The sequence below is a fragment of the Orbicella franksi genome, chromosome 15, assembly GCF_964199315.1.
Source record: "Orbicella franksi chromosome 15, jaOrbFran1.1, whole genome shotgun sequence".
NCBI classification, from domain to species: domain Eukaryota; kingdom Metazoa; phylum Cnidaria; class Anthozoa; order Scleractinia; family Merulinidae; genus Orbicella; species Orbicella franksi.
Genome location: NC_138159.1, coordinates 1,111,869 through 1,130,971, shown reverse-complemented (window position 1 = coordinate 1,130,971; position 19,103 = coordinate 1,111,869). Strand labels below are relative to the sequence as shown.

At 38.3% G+C, this 19,103-nt stretch overlaps 1 protein-coding gene across 1 annotated transcript; it reads right to left on the bottom strand.

Annotated features, from left to right (window-relative positions):
- Positions 1 to 2,386: 2,386 nt before the first annotated feature.
- On the bottom strand, positions 2,387 to 18,136 carry LOC145469148 (band 3 anion transport protein-like). The gene is made up of 15 exons (XM_081452837.1): positions 17,705 to 18,136; positions 17,471 to 17,621; positions 15,073 to 15,621; positions 14,618 to 14,766; positions 13,801 to 13,975; positions 12,350 to 12,699; positions 11,470 to 11,802; positions 9,667 to 9,844; positions 8,540 to 8,895; positions 7,605 to 7,799; positions 7,208 to 7,381; positions 5,922 to 6,447; positions 5,202 to 5,371; positions 3,912 to 4,082; positions 2,387 to 3,307 (listed from the first exon to the last, which is right to left on the bottom strand). The coding sequence occupies exons 1-15, from the start codon at positions 17,765 to 17,767 to the stop codon at positions 3,236 to 3,238; spliced, it is 3,612 nt and encodes a 1,203-aa protein (XP_081308963.1). The 5' UTR covers positions 17,768 to 18,136; the 3' UTR covers positions 2,387 to 3,235.
- Positions 18,137 to 19,103: the final 967 nt, after the last annotated feature.

The following is a 19,103-nucleotide window of genomic DNA, read 5'->3' as shown; positions in this document are numbered from 1 at the left end:
CACGGATGCAGAAGGGCGGTCTTTTCATATTCTCCAATTCCCCATAATTCACTCTGTTTGCCCCCCAAATTCTGCATAAACTATCGTTGTGAAATGCTCTTGGAAGGCTTGCATATTCCCAAGAGCATTTCACAACAGTTTATGCAAAATTTGGGGGGCAAACGGAGTGAATAATGGGGAATTGGCAAATAGAGAATGGACGAAAAGGGGTTGGGGCGGGTGCCGCACCCATCATGTCTCGTCCCAATCTTTTCTAGTCCGAAATATCTCGCCTATCGAGAGAAAACAGACCGCCAGCGGTCTACTGGCAACCTAGCACAGCAGCACCTTACGATTCTGCTTTGCCAGCCTCGCTTCAGGCAGCACCTCGCAGCGCCGGTTGGCGACCATTTACTCGGTCAAAGTAGAAAGTGCGCGAGGCAATTTCAGGGGTTTTACATGCAGTCTCGTAAGAGAGGTGGTCGTTCGTGGAGCCTGTGCTATTGTAACAAGAGAACTCGTTACTATGACAACAACCAACTTTAAGTTCGAGACATTATATTGGGGTCTTAAATAAAGTACTACCCATTGCTACACTGCACACTGAAACTAGTAGGCTCTTGTAAACGTATTTTTAAATTCATCTTTGTTTTTACATTAAACAAATATTCTATATCACAACTATTTAACATTTATTTACATATTATATTCATTGACGTTATTTATTGGTACAAAAAAATGAAAGCCAATTTCACTCTAAGAAAAGTCATGGCCCTCGCGCCGGTTGTGTGACTTCCTTTGCATCACGCAAAGTCACGCAACCATCGGTAATCTTTGAAGATTTTACAGAAAGGTGTACAATCTGATACGATGCTTGTAAAACCCTAAAATTTATATCCCTTTAACAAATTTCTTGATAACGATTCTTTTCAAAGACCTACAGTCCAGCTTGCGAGTGGCTAAAAAATTAATTAATTAGGCGACAAGTTGAAGTGTCTCGTAACATCTCTCGCAAGAGAAGTGAAAGTTGTTAGTGCAATTTTTGCCTTATCCCATCACGAAACTACCTTGCCCTTTTATCCAAGTTGAAACGATTTACATAACTTGTATATTTATTTAAAGGGACAGTCAGCTTTGGGACCGCGCTCGCCTGGACACTAGTTTTCTCATTTTGAAAAAAGTTCACCTCAACCTGAAATCAAAGTACATCTAGAAATCCGCTTAAATCTTCAGTGTTTTGCTTGATTTTCAATCGTTTACTGAATAGCCTGTTTTTGAGTGTGCTTTTGCTCATTCTATGATACTATTTTTATCATATTTGGTTAAAAACAGTATGGATCGCGTCTCTGTGATATGCAAATAAGCTATGAAATGGCATCTAATGCGCATGTGCTCCAGCTGACTGTGTCCCTTTAAACAAAAAAGATGCTATGCCAAACAGGCACATACATAAAGTTCGTAGAATATCTTGGCATGTCACACAATGTCTGAAACGTGGCGTGACGTCCCAAAGCTAAATTCCACTCATTACTAAAATATTACTATAAGACTCAATAACCTTTGATGGCAGATATACTCAAAATATACCCTCTGCTTTATAGATTTCTCCGCAAAATATTTTGTTAAATCTCTGCTTATTTTTATTTACTCAAGGCTGTTCTCAAAATATGAAAAAAACAAAAAACAAAAAAGATTAAAAAACAAACAAACAAAAAAGAAATTATTTGAAAAAGGTGGAACAAAAATCTCATATATTCTCTAAATCATTAATAATTCGTTAAGTTAAAACAAAGAAAAATCATGACCGTGACGGTGTTTGGACATAGAATAGATTTTTACGATTTTATTTCTCCGGTTTCTCCCTAGTTTTAGATTTGAATGAGATGTATCAGACACTCGCAACAGTGTTTAACCACATTTCCAAACACCCTGAAGTTAGTCAAAAATACTTCGCTGCACGTCGTATTTTCAACTCTCTTCTCAGTGTTTGGAAATGTGGTCAAACATAGTCTTTCTTGTTTGATATATTACTTTCCTATAATTTATGTTGGGAGAATTTCGATCTGAATCAAGGCTTTTTTAATCGGGTCCGTGATTCTCTTTAGCCTACCTAATGAACTCTGTTACAAAGGTGAAAAAGAAACTTTGCTTCCTGTTTGCCAGCTTTATCTTCAAATAAACTGCTAATTCTTTAACATCCATACAAGACGTTCCCTTATGGAAGTATAAAACTTCATCCTGCCTAATATAATACTTTTTGCACTGCAAACAGAGGCAGCTTTATGGGGGGTGGGGTCAATTGGGTGCCTAGCACCCCCATTTTCGAGAAGCAAAAAATAGAAAGAATTGAAATAAATTGTGAATATTATAGCAGAAAAGAAGGCATTGGTCCAAACACCCTGAAGTTAGTCAAAAATACTTCGCTGCACGTCGCATTTTCAACTCTCTTCTCAGTGTTTGGAAATGTGGTCAAACACAGTCTTTCTTGTTTGATATATTACTTTCCTATAATTTATGTTGGGAGAATTTCGATCTGAATCAAGGCTTTTTTAATCAGGTCCGTGATTCTCTTTAGCCTACCTAATGAACTCTGTTACAAAGGTGAAAAAGAAACTTTGCTTCCTGTTTGCCAGCTTTATCTTCAAATAAACTGCTAATTCTTTAACATCCATACAAGACGTTCCCTTATGGAAGTATAAAACTTCATCCTGCCTAATGTAATGCTTTTTGCACTGCAAACAGAGGCAGCTTTATGGGGGGGGGGGGGGGGGGGGTCAATTGGGTGCCTAGCACCCCCATTTTGGAGAAGCAAAAAATAGAAAGAATTGAAATAAATTGTGAATATTATAGCAGAAAAGAAGGCATTGGTAGGTTTTTTGATGTAAAATTCAAATTCTCAAATTAAAACATTTTGGGGTGCCCCACTGATTGTGCAACCCCACAATACCAGTCACCCTGACTTGAAAAATCCTAGATCCCCCCCGGCAAACATTACGAGGCAAGCTGTTTTAGGAGGTTTGCTGCTCCAAAAATTTCCCTTAAAGGGAGAGCTGCAACAAAATTGCGATGACAAGTAACACACAAACAAATGTCCCGTGTAACAGAACTCTACACAGGAGGTCTTACACAGTTAAGATTTCACTGACCTAAAATGATGATCTGAATGATTCAATGCAATGCCAAAATTGGTGACAGAAAATTGAACCCAAACAATCAAATGTACAAGATCTCAATTTAGTATGTTGTTCTTTCTTCTTTAAATTGGTAAGAACACACTGTCATACTCATCCAAGTCACTGTCGTCATCAGGTAGTTGTTCATTGTCAAGCTGTCAATAACAAAATAATGTGCATATTTGGTTTTAGAAGTGACAAACACAATACTTCTCAAACTCATTAATAATTCGAGTTTAAACAAAGGAAATTGTGACTATGATGGTGTTTGGATAATCAACATAGATTTTTACGGTTTTATTTCGCCATTTTCTTCTTAGTTTTAGTTTGTTTGAAACGATAAACACTCAAGATAGTGTTTGAGCACATTTTCAAGCACCTTGAAGTCCATCAAAAATACTCCGCTCCATGTCATAATTTCGGCTCTCTTCTTGGTGTTTGAAAATGTGGTCAAACACAGTCTCTTGTGTTTGATATATTACTTCTAAAAGCATCACACCATATGCTTCAGTGAAAGTGGAGTGTGACAACAGGGGTGACCAGGTGTGTATGATGAACAGATCAAGTGAAGTATCATAGTAATACAATCCTGCATAAGTCTTTTTGCACACATTGCAGACCTATGATTCCACAGGAATTTCATAGGGGGTTAAAGAAATGGTTAGAATGTGCAAGAAAATGTAAATGTAAGAAAAATTAAATTGAGCTATAGAGTAAAATGATTAGAAAGCTTGGAGACAAAAATACATGTGCACATACCTCTTCAAGTTCATTCTCTTCAAAGAACTTTATCAATGACTTCCGCAGAGGAATCAAGCAAATGATGAAGAATGGAAATGACGGTGCAATCACAGTTAACTTGACCACAATGAGAAGAGCAAAGCAGATCAACTGGATGGCTGTGTAAATGTGAATCTGTTTTGTACTAACCTGAAATTGTCACAAATTGTGTTTAGTAATATTACTATTAATGTGAATGATCACTAGCTGAACATTGTACTGTTTCCACAATGGCCGACAAAAGTAGTTGATTTTTTTTTCAGTATTTCACCTCTTATTCTATTTCATTTGCATCTAGCATTAGTTCTCTGATACGCCCAGCACCCCAATTCAATGTTGTGTAGGTGCTGTGGTCCATGCAGTCTTAGAAATAGAAAAGTCAACATTGTTTGAGGGGAAAAGGGGAAAATGTTACATTTCACTGCAAAGTGTCTCAACACTTTTGTTGCTCATTGTAGCTGTGATTGAGTATGTCTGATTTGCATTACACAGCATTTTTGGCATGGAATGGACAAAATTAGGTCAACTTTCAGTCATACTCAGACCATGTACAGGGATGTAGCTGAGGAAACACTTATACAAGTAGCTGCTCATTAACAAGCCCACCTGGCTTTTCTCGCCTTTGCACCTTTAAAGTTACCCCAGGGAGGCAGCATGGCCGAGTGGTTAGGGCACCGGACTTGAAATCCGGAGGTCGCAAGTTCAAATCCCCTTCTGACCACTAAGCTGGAGTTGTTTCTCGGTAGACCCTAGTTCAACTCCTTGGTGATGATTGTAAACAGCCTACTGGTCTGCCTCCCACCAGTTGGGATTTTTAAACCTGTAAAGTTTATTTGCAATATCTGTTTCTTCCAGTTTAAGTGGAATACCTGAGAACTAGCTAGTTGTAGCTAAGTGCATTGACCACTACAAACATTGAATATTTAACATTTTTTTAAACAATTTTTTGTTTTATTGTGATGTTCAGCAGGATTAAAGTTCTCTTTCAGCTGGTGAAATTAGCCAACAGCTGGCTCTAAGTGACATCCCTGCATGTAGATAGCTAGTCCACGCACAGATGAAAATTGACATTATGGGCACTTGTTTCATGAGCATACCAAAAATTCTGTGTAGTTCAAATGGGCCTTAACCCACTATGTCAGCAGAAAGAGAGCTTATCAGTAGCTGAAACGTCCTAAAATTTAACTACAATACAAAGACTGGGGGGTAATTTTGAAGGTGCACTGGCTGGCTGGGCTTGTTAATAAACCTGCTTAATAGATAGCTTACCTTTCTTACGTACTGTACATCTGGGTGGTACTTTGGCGGCATAAACATCATTATAAGCCTGTCGACTAGTTGAATTCCAGCTAACGAACAAACACCAAGATATAACAGAACACCGAACATGACTGGAACAGGAATGAGGTGAAGAGCTGGTGCGAGGAGAATGGACAAGCCTGCAACAGAACAAACATGCCAAGGTCAAGAAACTATCCAGTATTTTTTTCTTATTGTCCGTGTTTCACAGCTGACTACACAGTGGAACCCTGTTAACATGGTCACCAACAGGCCATGAAAATTTGGCTGTATTAATGGGGTGGCCGTATTGACAAGGTAGGGTTAAACCTCATGATTGGTCTAAATTGAGTGACACATCTTAACAGATATCTCACAATTGTACTTCTAAACAACTACTCCTTACTAATCATCCGGATTGCAGATATAATTTAAAAAAAATAAATCTTGATTCAGTGTATGAAATACTACCAATGGAGTGATGAACTGAGTGAGTGGCTGTATAAACGTGGTAAAATTATAAAGCATTTTACAGGTTGGGATTTGAGAATGTGGCTGTTGGCCATATTAATGAGTGGCCACAAGCAGGGGTTTTCTTGTGAGAAAATGTATAGAATAAAGAGATGACCCTATTAACAAGGTGTGGGGTTCCACTGAATTGTAATGGGAAATGAGTTGTCTATCAGTACAAGTTACACAACGTTAACTGACCTGTGAGTGCATGTATGGCAATATTTGTGACTCTCTGCTCCTTGACTTCAATGAGATGTGGTTTGACCCCTGGTGCATGTGAAGTGCTCCAGATGGAGAGCGCATTTAAGTGCGACACTGAACGAACAGTTGCTGCACACATCCATGGCAATCCCATCAATGAACAAATGAATGACAATAGTCCCATGACGCACAAGTCTAAGTTAAACCCTGGTCCTTTGCTTAGTTTGTTCTCTTTCTTGTTCAAAAGCACCCCAGTCAGTTCTGTTTCCATAAATAACAAAATTCCAACAAACAGAGCAGGGATGATAGCTGCAAAAATCCATCCAGTTTCCATGGCTTTCATCATACCTCCAGGGTTAATAAACCAACCTCTCTCGGTGAACCTGGTTGGTAAAAACCCTCTTTTTGTTGGATCCCCAATGGCAATCTTTGGAGTGCTAACTTTGTCGTGCAGGAAAACATCAAGCAACAGCATTAACGCCATAGCTATGACAATGCCAAAGTCGCTCACCAGCCTCCTGGCCTTGAGAAAAAAAGTTCATCAATAAATAACTATGATAGCCCGTGCAGGCAGTAAATCTAGTCTTAGCTCACTGTCTTGTCATTCTACAAAATGACACTTTTATTTAATTGAAGTGTGAAGATGACAACCCTTGTAAGTGATAATGTGCATACCATGATATCATGTAGAATATTGCCTGATATTTGACAGACAATATATTAGGTCAAGTGCACTAAAATCATATGATATTCTGCAAGATTGAAAAATATGTTTTCTATTAACTATAAACCTTATATTGTTCAATTTTGCAGAATAAAGTACATGAAATTGTCTCAAAATCACATTTTTACAGCTGGATAAATACTGACTGTGCAGTGCTCTGTATGACTTTGGACCAATCTTTGTTTGTAACTAAATAAAAATGAAATAAATAAATAAATCTTAATTGTGCAGTCTCCCATTGGGGCTTTCCGGGGCTAATTGAAACAAACAGTGAAACAAATATTGTAAATCAAGATAGATTGGTTACAATCCCAAATGGTCAGAGGCAGACCATTCGGCTATTTACAACCATGGCCAATTAGCTGAACTTGGGACTACCAAGAACAACACCAACTAGTGGTCAGAATGGAACCTGCAACCTCTGCATTTCAAGTTTGGCACCCTAACCACTCAGCCACCATGCCTCTTACCTTCTCCTTTTGCCTATATGTACTTCTAGTGCAATTCCATTTGTAGCTAACCAGATGATTGACACAAGTCATATGCATAAACTACAAACCTTCTTCCCAAAAAAGTAACTTGTCCTAAATTTCCTCAAGTAAAATGCCACAAGGAAAGTTCCCAGAACCATGATCGTGGAAAGAAGAGCAGTGTTTGGTTGTCCCTTCACTCCAACTTCAGAAGAATCCTCTGATGCTGAGTATGTTTTCTTTAAAGGATTCTCTTCAAAAACCTGCAAGGTAGTAAAAACGTCTCTACACTCTTCTCTAGTTCATATGATTTTAAAGAATAGTGCCAAAATATGCATGCTGATTAGTTTAAAATCGTGTTTCTATAACTTGATAGAAACACAGAACTAGCACCATTCGCCACCTCTGCTATTGGTGCTGTTCAAACCTACAGGGGCAAGAAGTTGTGTGAAGTTGTGTTAATTTACAATCTTGTTATGATCTCACCACTTGTAAAAAGTGGATTGCTTCATAGATGAAGATGGCAGAAATGAGACAAGCAAATATTTCTTCAGTGAAGCGTGTGAAGTAGCGAACCAGAAAACAACCCTCCATAGCTACCACTCCAAACAGTATCAGCATGACCCAGAAACCAATCCAACAGCGCCATGGCAGAAATTCCACATGATATACACTGCAGAACTGAAATGCAATAACAAACAAATAATCAGAGTTTTTCAACTGGGCACAAATTATCGTACAACTCAAACCGGGGGTTTCATTAATGGCGGGGCACTGGACAAAATGACTGGCTGTGAAGGTGATTTTGTCTTCCTGGTTTGGCCATCTGGAAAAAAATTTTTTTACTAAAGAAGTTCAGTTCAAACAGGTTTCGCCTGAAAATCCAATTACCTCCCTGGTGAAAACCTTAATGAAAACCTCAAACTCAAAATTTCAACAAGTTTGTTGAACAGTGGTTTGGATATCAAAGCAATCCACCGCAGGAAAAAAGATGACAAGTGGTACATTTACCCATAACTCTTAGCACACAAACTCTTTTAATGCTCATAGAAATCTACAGAAAAGTTCTAACACCCTCAAAGCTAGCATACACAATGTTGTTAACACAGGGACAAATACTTCAAAAATAGGGCTTTCTTTGCACTTTATGGGCTGTGTAAGGTTTGCATGGTATTGTCAGTGGTAAAATGTGCAGCCACCGCCCTTTTTCCTACGGAGTATTGTAGCCATACCAAAATCAACATTCAAGACCAACTTGTGGTGACTTGAGTTGGGTGGTCAAACAGTGAAAAAAACTTGTTTTCACATCAATATAAATTTGATCCTGACCTGTGAAAATGCAATTTATTACATGTTGAAACCAGCATTTTTCATGATCAACATGAAGTTGAAGTTTATTGTCAACGCAACAGTTAAGTTACCTTGTAGATAGTCTGCTCAAAAACCAACACAGGGCCAGTCACTCCGATTATGATTAGTGGCTGTCCAGCAAGAAGTCCAAACAATATTCCACAGAGACAAGTTGCAAAAATAACTTCAGACACTCCAAGCCAGCCATCGGTCTTCTTATCAAGAATACTACCAAAGGCAATATTTGGTGCAAAGACAGAAAAGTAAAGAAAGATTGATGTTAAGAGACACTGCACATTGAAGCCGTCTTTAAAGTCACTGAGATAAAATTTTGCACGTCGTTTGATGTCCAACACCAGGCCACCACAGAATGAACCTGTTCTGTCCAGAGGATCTTCTTCTAGTTCTTCTGCAGCAGCTGCAAGAGCTGACAAAAGAAATGATCCTAGTGTTAAAGTAAGAATATTGTTTCTCTAGTAAGTAACCACTTCCAAAGAGGGGGGTCGAGGGAATATCCATGGCTCAAAAAAAAGTGCCATCTGGTCATCCAGGACGAGCAGATTTTCCTGCTGGACAAGTAAGTTTTCATTCTAACTTGCCCAATGGGCAAGGGATCAGGCAAAATGTCCATCAACTACATAAAAAAAGTAAATTAAGACTTTCCCAGGGCAAGAAAAATTTGAGAGCTACTTGTCCAAAGGGCAAGATGGATTTCAAGCTTTCTTCAACCCCTGGTTTCCCATATAAAAGAAGGAGTGGTTTTGAAAGCAAGTCCAAAAAATCTTGTCCTGTTGTGGCTCAATTCTAAGAGATAACAAAAATGTCTGACAAGTAGCTGCAGTTATATGCCTGCTTCAATTAGCCTACGCTATATGCAGGTAGTGTAAATTGCAATTTGCGATTTTTAATGGAAATAAATAAACCGCAAACTGTTAGCTGTACAAACTACAGTATTATATATTATACTCTAAAAGCTAATGCGAAAATCTCACAGAGGTAATTTTAGATTTAACATCTCAAGCAATACAAAGTAACAAATTTTACGCATAAAAGGTCAGCGATCAACTGCATTGCTTTAACATGGGAGTCCACTCTGCTGCTCCCTAGCCCAGGTTATTATTAGAAACAGTAACACAGTCCCAAACTTTTAAGAAAACATAATTCTAGGTAAATAGTACTTGCAATTTAGAGTTCTTACCAGCTTTGGCCATTTTCCTTCTCCTGGCCATGGCCTTACTTTGAGCAATCAGGATGGGTGCCAATACATTACGATCCCATTCCCCAGGTGGCAAGACAACTGTGTCATCAAGGAAGCCATTAATGGCTGATAGGAGGTCCTCACGAGAGTCAGCTTGATATGCAACGTCATGAAATGCCTAGAACACAATATCATTAACGATAAGTACATGATAACCATGGTGTACCGTAAAAACTCGTGTATAAGCCGCACCTTTTTGCTGAAATTTTGGGCTCAAAATGGCGGGTGCGGCTTATATACGAGACCATTGTTTTCAGAGGGGGCTAATTGCCTAGTTAGTGGTCAGATATAGCACTTAAAAACGTAAGTAAATAAACATTCAACATTTTGAAACCTGTTGCTGTTGTTGATCATTGCTTTTGATAGAAGTGGTGGCTCCTAAAGGAGCCTTTGTCTCTTCAGGTTTTAAACCTGAATCTTCTTTGCGAGTAGTTCTTTCAAGCAATTCATTTGTACTTCCTTTGCGCAGCTAAACTCTAACTGGCATGGAATCTACATTCCTCCACAAAGCTGCTTACAATGCCTTCTGCAACCGATCACTTCAATACTGATCTCTCTGCCATGTGCAAGAAAATACCACGCTATTCGTGAGAACTCACGGGGCAAATGACCGACTGTTTCGGTGTTCTTCACAACTTGCACCGCGTGTTTATCCATAGGATTGCTAAACTTGTGTCGAGCAACAAGTTTTTCACCAATTGAAGGCTTCCATACATGTTTATAAACATGATATCCACGCACAGCTGATGTGAAATGGAACTTTTCCATGTTGTTTATCGTTCGTTCGATCGTTCAATTCGATCGATCTAGGTGACTCGGCCCAGACTTCTTATCGGTTTTTAGCTAGCCAATCAAAGTAGAGTGCATCTGTGAGGCGTTGCTAAGTGACCTAACCAAGCCGCATGCTTGTGGCTGTAAATAAACCTGTTTTTTGCATGAAAATTGATTCTCAAGGAACTTTATATTCAAATTTTCGATAATATGCTCAGCTTATACAGTTACCTATGTAGCATGGATCCTAAATCATTTTAGTTTTGTAGGTATATTTGTTCTATGATCGTGAAATGTCACAAAAACTTGTGCTAAGAAAACACAAGGATCAAGTCATTCGCAACTTGAGCATGGTTAACCGATTGTCTGTTTATTGTCTATTGTAAAAGGTATTTCAAGAGTTATTTAGCTCGCAGCAAATACACAGCATCAGATTTGACCAAGCTTACAATGTACAAGTAATCACTTTCTTTTGCTCAGCGCTTTTTAAAGAGTTTTCTTTTTTTCAAAATCAAGCTCGAAAGTTGGGGGTGCGGCTTATATACGAGTGCAGCTTATACACGAGTTTTTACGGTATTTAAGATCTGTGAATCCGATTGGCTGTGCTTCAGTTGACTATTCACTGATGTACACTCCCATGCATATGGCTGTTATGGTTCAGGACTAAAAACCCAGCTTCCTGTTATATTGAACTCTTTTGGGTTCATGAAGAAACAAGGAAACAATAAATTAATTAGCTTGGTTGCGTTGCATTGACTAATTGCTCCCAAGGTTATTAATGATTGACTTACAAAATACCTGATTTGTTGGGTCAGTAGATTGGGAAGTGAATCAGTATATATGTATGTTCAGTGGAAAAACTACAGATTAGGGTAATAGTAATGTGGATTGTCCAAAGATTTGTGCAAATCAATGGTTTGGAATCCAAGATCAGTTTTAAAAACAGTGTGTATAAATTTCAACACAATTTACCTGGTCAGACATCAAGGTAGCCACAGAACGACCAATTTCATAGTACGACTCTTCCTCGGAGCTAGGGCCCAACAAGACAAACAAGAACCGGACAGGTATGGATACCTCAGTGATGTTCAAGGGACAGCCCTTGGCAAGACGGACAAATGCCAGTACTGGTTGTTGCAGCTCATCTAGTGTTCCTACTAGGACAGTTGTAGCTTCTGCTCCCTCGGGAATTTTAGATTTCACATCAGATTCTTGTTTTCCTCCACCTCCCTCCACTGAAGGAGGCTCTGGTGCAAATGAAACTTCATGCTTTAGCTCATGTTTGTCATCAGTAGTCAATGGCAACTGCAAAAAAAAGTATTAAAAAAAAGGCAGATTTAGATTGTATTACTAACATTACTTGCAAAAAATTGCAGACATTAAATTTTTGGACATTTTCATCTCATTTCAGACAATTTTGGAGAACAACTTCAGACATTTTGCTGAAACGTAGCTAAAGTGAATTAACGCCTACAAAACACAAATTAGACTGAAGCAATGTCTGTGAAAATGATAGTTTTACTGCAGCCTCAAGGTTTTAAAAATACACCGACAACAAAATTTCACAAATTCTATCAAGCTGTTACTTATGTCAAGCAGTGTCTCACCTAGAGTTCACTCCATAAAGTCCGGCATAAAGGAAACTAAGAGCTTTGGAGGTACTTCTAAGTTTTATACTGTACTGTAAGTATTTTGGATGCTTCAAATTTTGGATGCTTAAATTCTCTTTTTTTTTGTTCTGAAATTAAAATCATTCGAAATATTATGTAAGTAATGCACTTTGTTGAACCCTGCCTTGTAGATCTCACTGAGAAAAAAAATTATCATCTGGTATTACTACAACCAAACTCACTTGGCTTGTTTCTTGAACAGCCGTGTCATCGCCATCAGTTGAATCATCAATCCTCAATCGTATTACCCCATCTTCTATTTTATCACCCTCTCCAGTATCAACAATTTTGTGTTCAGTGTCATCTGCAGTCGAGGTTTTGGAATCTTTCCGTGCCATAGCCAGAAGATTGTATGAAGATGGACGCCGTGCAATTGGCGCCATCTGATGCTGATGTCTATGTCGTAAAAGCAATGCTGCCAGCACTTTGTTACTGTCCGTCTGACTCAGCTGGTCTGAGATCATCAAGTTTTCAACCACTGCTTCAGCAATGCTTGGTAAATCAAATTTTTCCAAGTCCAACAACACAGTGCCTGTAAAAAAACAAACACAGTCAAAATGTCATTTCTCCCTCTTGGCTCCACACATTTCTTAAAGTACCAGTTGGGAGAATTTTTTTTAAAGGAAAATTATGGCAAGTTTTCTTTGGTGATCTCCTGAACAAATGTTGTGATCAACAGGCCTATTAGTATTGAAAAATTTGAAGCTACACGTAATCACTCCTGGAGCAGAAATTGTACATTAAGTTGTACACTGCAAAAGTGGTTAAGCCTTGGTGATTGCTTTTGTCAACATTTAGAAAACACACAAAACAGTGACTGAGAGTCTTCTGAGCTTGTTTCAAGGCAAATTCAACCTTCCTAACATTCTTGATAATTGCACCAAGCTGCTTCCAGTCTCTCCGTTCAAAAATGGTAACAAGCTACTGAGATTTCAAGAACTAGGGCAGGAAAAAAACCCAGGTCCGATTGCCCAGGGCAAGTAAATTTTGCTCTTGGGCGAGTGAAAATAGAAGTTTGGTGGTTCGGTGGGCAAGTGAAATTAGCCTCAGTAGTCTTGTTAGTGATAATTTCAAATAAAAAAAAAACAATCAAACAATTTCAAAACTTGAGACTGCAAGATGAGCAAAACAATAAGTTGAAAGCATTGATTAATTTAAAATCCAAGCATAGTTTGTTTGTGTTTGTCCTCCAATTGCCATATTGGCCATTATATTGGATGTTGTATACAATAGAAGTCTGGCACTAATAATAAAGCATGTAGCAGATTCATTGCGCACCTATTGGACAAGTAATATTTTAGTGGGGGAAACTGAAAACTGAAATGTACTGGCCCATTAAGCAACTGGATTTCAATTTTTTTTCCTGGTCTGGGAACTGTCAAATTTTACAAGGAATCTCATTCTATGGTCAGTGGAGTACATGTAACTATTTTATAACTACTCGTCCACTAAATAAAGTCAAACCTCCCATAAACCCACACCCTTTGGACCAGACAAAGTGTTCGCTAAGAGAAGTGTCCACTTATGGGAGGTCAAAAATGCAGTGCCAGTGTCCACTTAAAGGAGGTGTCTGCCTATAGGAGGTGTCTGTTGGCAGAGGCTCAACTGTGTTTCTCTCATTTTCTCTGTGTACCTTTTTCTAAACCTTTTCGTAGTTCTAAAAGGCTGTGGAATGTAAGTGAAGCCACGTGAGGCTTTCCCCAGCGGTTAGAATCTTCCACATTTTCTTCAAACTTAATCCACCGTGCTGTCTCTTGCCATTCCATTTCCTCCCCATGCTTTGTTAATTGCTCCAACTCAACAAATGCCTACATCGTAGGTAGAAAAATAAAGAAAAACAAAAGAAAACTGAACTTTTTTCCACATTAAGGTGAATCAATTGAATCGCATTGCACATCCTTACTGGGCAATGCCAAGTGCACCAAGTTTAAGAAAATTTTAAACACTCTGACTTTCCTTTTTTTGATGGAATCATTTTAATTGAATTAGTGCACATGTTCACCAGTTTTTTTCCACAATCTCTCCTTTCTCTTAGTATTTAGTGTCACTTGATCAGATGCATGCATAACAATAAGCACTTGAAACACAGTATCATATTTTCAACTCTCATCTGTTGTTTGGAAATATATGATAAGGCACTGTTTCTTGTTTCTGAGAAAGCAGTTTTCGATTGAGTGCTATAAAACCAAAACCAAAGTAATCACTCAGGGTAATCATAATACACATAGAGAATCAACTGGACCAATCAAAACTTGCAGTAAATACACATAACTGATGCAAAGCATGGGGAAAAAGCGTGTGAGTGAGTCATGATTGATTCTGGTTTTACTTCTGGTAAGATGAAAATGTGGCATGCAGTTTTTAAGCCACGATAGCATACCAATGCAAAGCCAATTACTTTTCCATACTTAAGTGAAAACTGCTCTACATTACTTTACAAAGCATGTTACCTCATGGGGACTATGGTCGTACTTCACAGGGAACCTCTGCAAGCTTCTGCTAATGTCTGTGCTACTATAGTGTGTTTTCATTCCTGATTTATGCCGTGGAAGATGTGGACGCCGCCTCCTAAGACCTCTTAGATCCTCAAAACGATGCCCTGTAATTAAGTGGCAAAAATGCAATAGTCAAGTGTGAAATTACAACATTCTCTCTAGCAATTAGTAAGTATAAAAGTCTCATGCCTTCGGCTTTTTTCCGTTCTTCTGTAAAACTTAATTGCTAAAGCATGACCTGCCATTGCAGAAACATTACCTTGGGTTAGAAATGAGAATCTTGGTGACGAGACACAAAGGAAATTATTCTCTTACCTACACCTCTTTGAATAATAATAATGTTCATAAATGTTGTAATTAAAGAGAAATAAGATTTTAAACAGTAACATCACTCCTCAGCAACAACTTACATGCCATTTCTTCCAAATCTCTTTTGGCCAAAACACTTGCTTCGTCTTTTTCTGTTGCCAGCCGTTCTTGAATAGGTTCAATCTCCTTCAGGGTCAGTGCTCCAGAGCGCAGTCTTGATTCCAGCTGCTCCCTCTCTGAGATGGTTCTGTGGTGATGCAGGGCAGGGGGTGGGTGTCGATGATGATGTCGCCGATGATGATGATGATGATGATGATGAGGTTTCTTCTCACCCTCGTCTTTCTGATCTTTATGCACTTTATGGTCCTTCTGATCAACTTTGTGTTCACGGTGATGACGGCTATGGTGTCGGTGTCGGTGTTTCCCTTCATCTACATATTTCCAGACTTCTTGGTTTTCTTTTCCGCCTTCAAAATGATCATGAGATTCTTGATCTTCCTTGATTTTTGGGAGAACACGAATCCCTTCTCGTGATCTTCTCTTGTGCTCTTTTGCACTGCCATCAGTTTTATCCAGTTTTTCCAAATTACGGCTACGAGAATGAATCCTTTTTAAAGGTTCATGGAAACTGGTGGATGATACACGACGACCTAAATAGAACACAATGGATCAGTCAAATTTCAGATGTCTAGCTTAAAAGCTCTTTTAAGCTGAATAAAATTTATATCCTTATAACTGACATCTACCTAGAACAAGACAGATCTAAGTACATTGGTAGAACTAGAAATTATGCAAACACTTGCAGATATCGAGCAAAGAAAAAAGAAAGTCTTGATATCATGAAATTGGCTGATTAAAGTAAAAACATTCTATACTTGCATATTACGCCTTGAATATTGGGCTGGTTGAATAAGACCACAAGAAATTTGTGGGATAACTGTTTTGTTAATGTACTGTTTGTATGTTGAAGTTGAGAAAGAACTTATATTAAGAGGTCTCTTTCATCTGATCTTAGTAATACAGAAATAGATGAATTGAAAGTGAAAAACTTTCAATATTTACCTCAATTCAGATTTTAATTTTTGCAGCCATACTGCTTATGAACCAACTGCATCTTGTCAAAGTTTGACCATATTTTAGGCTCTTTTAAAATAATTAATTACCAATAAATTTATTATAAACTATATTCTATTCTTCTGGTCCCTGTTATCTTGGGGATAATGGAGAAGAGCAATGAGCATACCATGACTCAAGCATTATGCTCTTGTGCAAGAGTCTACAAAACCCTTATTTACTGGCATCACACTACCAAGCTAGTGGATATATTCAACCTTAACAAAATTTTATGTTTTTTCCATCACATGTCACCAACATGTCTTTAACTGTATGTTAACTATACAGTTTTGGTTTGATTGCATGGAAATCATGAAAGTCTAGAAATTTTAGCATCCAAAACTGAAACCTTGCAAAATTGGGTTTATAATCAGTGTGTTTTGGAGACCCATAAATCTGCTTACCGGTAAAACTACTGATGGATCTCGCTATTTAAGAAAACCTGGTACTGACCAAGTTTATGATGATTCTCAGCAGTACAATTTCATGTGTTTGACAAATTCAAATAAACAAACATCAGAGATTGATGACAGGAAATATGAGACACAAACACAGCCAAATCTGATCAAGTTTTTCAGCAGTCTTTAGATGGAAAAGTAATCCTCACGTTGGATTTTGAAGGAAAGTTTCAGCATCTCTACGAGCTCTAAAGCTGTAAAATTCTTCTTAAGCCAATCCACATATAAAATCTCTGAAAAATAACTATTATATTCCACTTGCAGATATTTCGTCCCTCAACGTCCTGCATCTCTAAGCCTGTGCAGTGCCCTAATTTGATTTGACGGGACAAAATTTTATCTCCCTCTCAATGTCTTGGAGTCTTTTCTGCTAACAGTGTGGTGTGTTTCAAAGGTCAAATCTTGCAGATTTGTACTTTTCTCTGCGGGTAAAGCTGACAGGGATTAGGCTAACAAAAATCTGTGCAATCTTAATAGTAGTGAGCCTCATATGCAAACACTACCTGGAGCACTTTGATTATTAGCCGGTTGAAGGAACAGGGCAACACCAGCCACATTAAATTTTTTATGTTCACGTTTTAAAAAACTGATTAAACCCACTCATTTCACGAACAGTATAGATTGCAATCTAAACTATTTTTATACCCATTAAGTTAACTATTTACAACTAAAACGGTTAGAAAAGCTACATCCTTCGAGTAGTCGTATGCTGTAAAGCACGTTCGGGCATAACTCAGTTTTCAATATTTTTGAGCACCAACCAAGAGATAATTTGAGTGTACTACTCACGTACAGTAAGTTGAGTTTATATACACCTTTTGAAACACGCTTACTTAATTAGTAATGTATACTAAAAGCAACTAACAGCTTGATAAATGCCCTTTTATCTTTCCACAACACTAATGAAAACGTTTCTTTAATGACTCACTTTTGTAATCCTTTTCGTCAAAATTGTAATCATAGTGAGACGTTTTGACTTGAGTGGTTTGAGGAGCTGACTCCGACGGCTTTGGAGCAGCGAAGGGCCTGTCGAAGACCTTGCGGAATTCCTCATTGTCCACATTGTTTTGAGGCTTGATCTGCGATTTGTAAAGCAACCACGGGGTTATCTTATGACAGAGAAAGAGCACAGGAAATAAGTGAAAACACACTACTGCCTTACCTCGTCTAGGTCAACCCCATCGTTTTCATTCATTGCAGAGGCGATCGTTCTAACTTCAGCCATTTTCAGATGGGATCAGTTCATGTATACCATACAACACGTGCATCAGGGAGAAAAATTGCTTGCCCAAGATCAAGGCTGCGAAATACTGAGCTCGTCCGTTTAATGACGGCATTTGATCAAGCCATAGTTGTCCAATGCGATAAATCTCGCGCCAATCTTGAGAGATCAACGTGCAAAATTATAATAATAAACACGCAGTCGCGAATAATGAATAAACAATCAGCAAAGGTGGAGATCAAAGCAAATGACTACAATGAAATAAAGATTCAAACTACATCCGTAGCAAAGCTTTTCACAAAAGAAAAACGTCTCTATCAAGTACAGAAGCTGCAAACGAAAACAACCCTTATCAAATTTGCTTGCATTACCTTTCACAAGACCAACCCCCAATTGTTTGTCCAATCAATAACACACGTTCTGATCACGTGCCTCTAACCACGTGCTCATCCGGTAAAAACAACAACAAGCTGGGCTCTACCGAAAAATCACACAGGTTATTTAAATATTTATTTTTTTAAGGCTCATTTCAATAGATTAAAGGAATAGCTTATTGCAGAAACGTCTTTGAAAAAGCTTCATCTTTGCCTATATAATATGACCACAGGAACAGCAGATTAGCAACAGAAAATACACATAATTTGACAACAGGACTATGTACTTGCTGCCAAAGGATTTGTCCTGGAGCTAGGGGCAGAGGGATGGGGGAGGGGGGAGGGGGACTCCCATATAAAAAGCATGGGGGTACTCATAGGAAATTTGGAAATGAGAGGTACCAAGATCCTGTTTCGCGGGTGTGGCTTGAAATTATTTAACCCTTAAGGGGTAACAATTCTAAACAATACATTCTCTCCTGTCATATTTTTCCGGCTCATTACCTAAAAAGGTACTGTAAAGGCTCCTGCTGTAGACTTTTGAGACTGGACACCTTAAGAGGTACCAAGGCCACTTTTTAACCTCTAAAAAATACGACAAGCACACCGTCCCTTTTATATGGAGTCCTCCACCCGGGAGATTTCTATGAAACTTATTATCATTAGACGGCCAACCAAGTTCCCAGAGTCCATAAATTTCTCACCATAGTGTAGAAATGGTCTCCATGAATGCAGACATTTTTTGAATAGCATTACATAAATGTATTATAATAATTGGCTTTGTTCAACTTTTCACAAAAACTGAGGAAAGCTCATATCTTTATTTGAATTTCCCAGACTGGAAGTTCATTTAGTTGACAGATATTTAACCAGAAACATAAATAACTCTGATACCATTGTTAATTCTGTTTTCATTTTGATGTGAGTTTTGCATTTCTTGTATTACCAGGTGTCATAAGCATCTT